General features: G+C 43.3%; 2 protein-coding genes across 2 annotated transcripts; one reads left to right on the forward strand and one right to left on the reverse strand.

Annotated features, from left to right (window-relative positions):
- The first annotated feature begins 37 nt into the window (after nucleotides 1-37).
- On the forward strand, nucleotides 38-1,397 carry LOC9641235 (translation factor GUF1 homolog, chloroplastic). Its single transcript, XM_002994589.2, has 9 exons — nucleotides 38-137; nucleotides 187-252; nucleotides 306-440; nucleotides 496-569; nucleotides 624-711; nucleotides 767-844; nucleotides 903-978; nucleotides 1,035-1,075; nucleotides 1,122-1,397. The coding sequence occupies exons 3-9, from the start codon at nucleotides 345-347 to the stop codon at nucleotides 1,215-1,217; spliced, it is 549 nt and encodes a 182-aa protein (XP_002994635.1). The 5' UTR covers nucleotides 38-137; nucleotides 187-252; nucleotides 306-344; the 3' UTR covers nucleotides 1,218-1,397.
- Nucleotides 1,398-3,879: 2,482 nt separating this feature from the next.
- LOC9641234 lies at nucleotides 3,880-6,326 on the reverse strand. Its single transcript, XM_024668131.1, has 3 exons — nucleotides 5,759-6,326; nucleotides 5,544-5,699; nucleotides 3,880-5,487 (listed from the first exon to the last, which is right to left on the reverse strand). The coding sequence occupies exons 1-3, from the start codon at nucleotides 6,282-6,284 to the stop codon at nucleotides 4,010-4,012; spliced, it is 2,160 nt and encodes a 719-aa protein (XP_024523899.1). The 5' UTR covers nucleotides 6,285-6,326; the 3' UTR covers nucleotides 3,880-4,009.
- Nucleotides 6,327-6,379: the final 53 nt, after the last annotated feature.

Here is a 6,379-nt window from a genome sequence, read left to right on the forward strand (position 1 = left end):
TAATTGGCGCATTTTCATTCTTTTCTTAAGTTTTCATGAAACGCTTACAGGAAAGACTAGAAAGGGAGTACAATTTAAATTTGATTACAACCGCACCAAGTGTTGTGTACAATATTGAACGGCTTGACGGAGAAACTGTAAGTACCGTTTTTCTTGGTAAAACCGTGATGATATCTTGATTCCCAGGTTGAATGCTCGAATCCTTCGGAACTCCCTGAAAATCGCAAATGTATTTCGGAGCCTTATGTGAAGGTGGGCATAATTTTATATGGCTTTTTGCAAAAGTTTAAACTTTTAAGATCCAGATTGATCTGATAACACCGAAAGAGTACATTGGCACTCTGATGGAGCTCGCACAAGAAAGGCGTGGAGAATTCAGAGAGATGAATTATATCACTGAAAACCGTGCTTGTGTTGTTTATGATCTTCCTCTGGCTGAGGTACAGTACTCTCAAGCATTTTCTTCTGCTTGAATGCCGTTTAACATTTTGGTAGATGGTTGGAGATTTCTTTGATCAATTGAAGTCACGTAGCAAGGGCTACGCGAGCATGGAGTACTCCATTACCGGGTAGATCAAAAGCTCTTCGTAGGCTGGTATTGAATCATACGTTTAATCATGCAGATATCGCGTGAGTGATCTTGTCAAACTTGATATACGAATCAATGGGGAGCCTGTGGAGCCGCTATCGGCAATCGTTCACAAAGATAAGGTATTTGTTCACTGTTTCTACTCAGCATAGCAATTTAATCTCTCCATTTCGACAGGCGTACACCATAGGACGCGCTCTGACGGAGAAACTCAAAAGTTTGATTCCCCGCCAGCTCTTCAAAATACCAATTCAGGTGTCACCTCTTTCATTTTCCGTATTCTACAAAACTCTAACCCGAGATCTCTCTACAGGCTTGCCTTGGGTCTAGAGTCATTGCCAGTGAACAAATCTCAGCCATGCGCAAAGACGTGCTGGCCAAGTGCTACGGTCTGTGCTCTCCTTTCAACTCTTTGTACAGCTCTCAAAATCTTCCAATGCTGCAGGAGGAGACATAACGAGGAAGAAGAAGCTGTTGAAGAAACAAGTAAGTAGATAAGCCACTTGATACACAGCTCACTTGTTCAATGCAGGCCGAAGGCAAGAAACGAATGAAATCGGTGGGAAGAGTGGAGGTTCCCCAAGACGCGTTCATGGCGGTGTTAAGGCTTGAGAAAGATGTGGTTTAATTGTAAGAGGTACAATGAACAAGGTACTGGAAAGCCAGAATGGCCTACACAAGCGTGCATTCTAGCGGGCTAATCTTCTGGGGGCACAGTATTTTGCCGCAATCTCCAATAAGCTCTTTCTAAAGAACTTTAAACAGCGTTTGGCGCCAATTTTATAAAATTAGGGTTATTTTGCCCTAATGCTATCTTCTAGGTTTGTGGAGTTCACTAGATTATTCTTTTTTGGTTTCTTTACTTGAGCAGCCATAGAGCCCAGCTTCTGCACCAGCTACTTGTCCGCGTTTTGAGCTACATCAGTCCCAACCAGGTAACTCACCCATCTAAATGCCTATCGATTCATTCTTCTTCCAGAAGAAATGCTTGGAGAGCGATGGGCTAGAGGCGTCCACTGCTTGCATGATGGAGCTCTTGCGCTCCTATTATTTCCCTAACATGGATGCGTAAGAAGAAACTATTTTTTTCTGGATTCAATCGCTTTCCTAATGCAGGATATCATTTCGTCAAGGTCTATCTTCCGGGAGCAAAGACGTGATTTATCCTTTGCTCTCGTGGCTGCTTCCTCAGGTCATTTTCCATCTAAACAGTCATGCAAAGTGAGTTTTGTTTCTTCCTCTAACTTCTTCTTGCTGGTGGCTGCTTGGCTATTGTTTTCTAGATTGTGGTGTTTAAGAAGCACGTATACTTGTCACACTTCCTAAACGAAGTGGAGATTCCTGGAGAGCTTCTCTTGGACGGGGACTGCAACATCTTGCAAGCGCAATGCTGAGCTCTGAGGGACCATTTCAAAGCCAACTATTGCCGGCTGCAAAGCCTCCAGGAAGACGTGGTCTCCTTGCGAGAAAACGTCCACAGACTGGAAGCCGAGAAAGAACACCTGTCAACAAAGGTCTCCAAATTGCGAGCCAAGCTCCAAGTAAGTCGTTCACATCTGGTTTCTTTGTCCTCTTTCTCCTGCTGCTAGATTGTGCTTTGTTTGGTTTTGGCCAGAATGTAGCAAAGCTCGATCAAATCCTCGCATTGGTTGAGCAACACAGGGTCGAACAGCGACACAAGACGCTCTTGACAAAGTTTTGAATGACCCCAACTACAGCGATGACAAAATCTCGCGAATTCTTTTTTTTTGTTGCAATGGAGGTTCTTTCAACACAGGCAAAGCTTGTATCAGCAAACAACGAGCTCAAATCTCTGAGGAAAGGAGCGAGAAGAGAAACGAGCTCTCCCCCGACGGCGACTCTGTGCAGTGGCAGCAGAGTGCTTTGGTCAGGGAGAGGCTCAAAGCAGCGTTTGACAAGCTCACGGCTCTCATGGCAAGAAAAGAGCAGCTCATAGTCGACCTCTCCCAAAGGCTATATCAATGTAACTAGTTTGAGTTATCAATAAATTTTCCAGTTTGCATTTTAACAAATTAATACCCAATTGCAACACTGCCATGATCAGCTCTTACAGCTTGAGGAACAATGATGAGATGCTGTTGCAATCAACAAGTTGTGCCGAAGGCATATGGCTATGTATCATGTAAAGCAAATGTGGCAAAAGAGTGTTATTTGGCTCATCCTCAAGAGTGTCGTTGTGGCAAGTGCCAGTGAAGATTGTTATTATTTTCACCTCCAGACAATGGCAAGTAAGCTACTTCCAAATCCATAGTATAATTCATACTTGAGGTGCTACGACTTTTAATACCTCCATATCCATCATTTTTATTCAGTTTTGTTCACTAATAGTGTATGGTTCTTTTCAAAAGGTCAAGGTGATGGTGAGATGCTTTTGGATAGAGTTTAGTGCTGTGTTGGGATTATCCCCCAGTGTGTCTATAGATAACATAGTGATCATCAAGTATGCTCAGATTGGATTTGTGTTATACATAGTTTTTACTTGAAGTCTAAAGGAGAGTTATGGAATTGCATTCATGCATAGGTGATCTTTCAAGCTCATCATTTGCCTCATATATCGCTCTTGAGGTATCTTGGAGTCCTTCAGAATTTTATGCTCATAAGGATAGATGGTTGATATTTAAAATAAATTATGAGCTTAGAAAGCTGATTTACTAGTGCACATTTAGGAATGCTCTATCATATAAAATGTTCTACTATAATATAGAAATCAAAGTGATTACTGCAAAGTGATACAAAACATAGTGATAGTTAACTTATTTATTCTAAGATTTTCAGTTGAGTTTGGAGTTTTAAAAGGCCCTGAGAATAGATTTACTCTCAACTCATGGCTATGCTTGTACTTTTGCATTTGTTTTAAAGTTTTAACAATTATATTTGGTGGATTGCTTTTGACATCGTTTTGCTTGTCTACAAGCGTAATTTTGGTCTTCCTGATATCCTTGGACACATATTAATTCATAACAACTTTCGCACCATGGAGAGCAATATACTCCTTTATAGATTCACCATAACAGGTGTCTTTAGTGTTCTTCAGCACTTAGATGATCTTGCCTGGGTTTCCAGCTTTCCAGCCCCCTATCACCTTGCCCTGCACTATGTGCCTCCTCTCTAACAAGCAAAATACCTGTTGAAAGAAGTAAACTTACAGAACACACTACATATTAAATATTAGAAGATAATCATTTTAGTTAGGCTTGAATATCAAAAAGCTTGTTTAAATATTATAAGAACTAATTAAAGAACTGATAAAGGAACCACAAATGCCTCAGATGAAAGTTTGGGCTACCTACTATTTACCAGCCATCAGAGGAGCTGCAACTGTTAGTTCAGGGTTGAAAGACATCTTTGTAGAAAGGTGAGTAGTCAAGTTAAGACGTTTTTGTTATAATCATAGGGTATTCAGATCTCCAGCTCTAACCATGCTTTGAGGAGTGGTAGATACAAGGCGTTCAACACTGGGGAGTTCAAGCTGCTCCGAAATCTTCTGCGGATCTTAATAACATCGGAACCATTGGCCGCATTTACCCATGGCAATGGTACATGCAGACAGTCCAGTGCCACATACACAAGGCTTTCTAAATCGGAATGGATTCCTGGAGTTTGACTTCCAGAAAAAAAGCAAGTACCTGAATAAAGCCAATCAGGTACATTGGTGGGATGATCAATATCGGGCAGCCGGCTGGCTAATCCCCAGTCAATAAGTCGGTAACGTCCATTTTCGTCTCGGCAGATGTTGCGGGGTGCAACATCGTTGTGCGAAATCCCATGCTCGCCATACACATGAGAAAGTACCATATAAATGGCCTTTGTCATATGGAAAACGTCTTCAGGCGTCATTGTGTCTCTGTTGATTTTGTGCCCCGCATCTTCCAAGAGTAACGCAGGAACCCCCCTCCAGACTACTGCCCTCGCCTTCACAGAGTCCTCTGGACACAGATACTGACGAATTAAAAGCTCTCGCTGAACCTGCTTGTACCGGTCATCTACTGTTGCTGCTTTAATCCAGGCTTTCAATCTCGATCCATGGATTGTCACGGGGAATAGATACCGATGCTCTTTCTCAGCTGCCTCAGCCTTAACCGGTTGAACTAGCTGCTCTTCATCAACACTTACTTCCATTCTCTCTGTTCTCAACCCGGCAGCACCACTAGCATCACCTTGAAGCAGACTCTGTGGCAGGAACCCGGCTTTGATCAGAGCAATAACTACCTCTTTGAGGACTTGATCGACCCCCCTTGAATCCATATCTAAACTCCTGGCCTCTCCTATCTTTATGTCGCTACCCTCCACGATTTTCAGTACCCGGCTGGCTTTGAAATGATCTTCGGATTTGGTGGAGTCAGTCCGGACGGTTATAACATGCACGCCGCTGGATACAAACCCGCTCTGAACCCTGTTGTGAGACTGCCTTGCCATGTGAATTTCACCAATTTGGCCTCGAGCCGTTTGTAGAAGCGGGCTGAGAAGCTCCCGACTATCGTCGCTGGGAACAATACGCTGCTTTTTCTTGCTCATGCTGTTGTTCTCCTCACTTTCGTCGCTTTCGTCGCTTTTCTGATCAGAAGACGGCACCCTGCTTCTCTTCGCCCTGGTCTCCTCCTGAATGTCATCACCCTTCCGCTTCAGACTCTTCAGCTCTATTAGGAACCTGCACCTCGAACTCGACCTTTCAACTTCAACCTCTACGTGCGGAATTCGCTTCCCGTTTGATGTCTGAACTGGAACCAGAACCTTGACCGAAATTCTAGGCAGAGCTTTGTCTTTGTCAAGGACCCGAAAAATACTTTCCAACAGCACTGCAAAACAAAGGCCACAGGCAGCGTAGTGTTCGACTCCGACATTTGCCTGAGCCTCATCAGAGGCATACATGCTCTTCCCTGCATTCAAGGACAAGGATTTGTAGCAAAGAAGAAAGAAGATTAGAAAACAGTACCGCCAAGCTGGTCAGGCTCCGTTCCTTCCACATATGAAACTTGTAAATGTTCAAAGCCTCTTCCCTTATAGTCTGCACAAACATCTTTTCTGATCCGGTCCCAGCCTTTGATTCCCTCTTGGTTAAGTGTGTCGAGCACATATCGACCTCCAAATGCTGATGCAAGTGTGAAGACAAAATTTTAAACAAAACAAACAATAAACAAATAAACATACCAAGCGGTTTGGGCAGAAACGATCTCCACCGGATTGCATGCAAATCAGTATTGCCATGCAGGAGTTGATGCAAAGGACTCCACTTATCCAGTACAAGCTTGATGAAGTCAGCAGCTTCACTGTCAGAGAACTTCTCCATGTCGAAAATGGTATGAGCATTTTTTATGACTGTTTCTATCCTCCTCCTCTCCTCTTCTTCTTTTTTATCCTCCAACTCCAGCCCCGCTTTCTTCAACTCGAATTTCCCTTTCTCAAACTCCAATTTCCGTCTCTGAAACTCTTTCTGAAACTCCAATAACGCTTTCTCAAACTCCAATTTCCGTCTCTGAAACTCTTTCTGAAACTCGAACTCGCCTTTCTGAAACTCCAATAACGCTTTCTCAAACTCCAATTTCCGTCTCTGAAACTCTTTCAGAAACTCGAACTCCCCTTTCTGAAACTCTTTCTGAAACTCCAATTTCCCTTTCCATTTCTGCTGCTGAAACTCGAATTTCTGCTGCTTCCACCATGTAGCTGCAATTGCCATCAGGGTTGGCTTTGGCTTCTCAGTGCGGTACTCCTGTGGCTGGAGCTTAGCCAGGGCCTTCCTGTGAGATACATTGTCAACAGGACTTTTTCCGA

The sequence above is a fragment of the Selaginella moellendorffii genome, unplaced genomic scaffold, assembly GCF_000143415.4.
Source record: "Selaginella moellendorffii unplaced genomic scaffold, v1.0 SELMOscaffold_440, whole genome shotgun sequence".
Taxonomy (NCBI): Eukaryota; Viridiplantae; Streptophyta; class Lycopodiopsida; order Selaginellales; family Selaginellaceae; genus Selaginella; species Selaginella moellendorffii.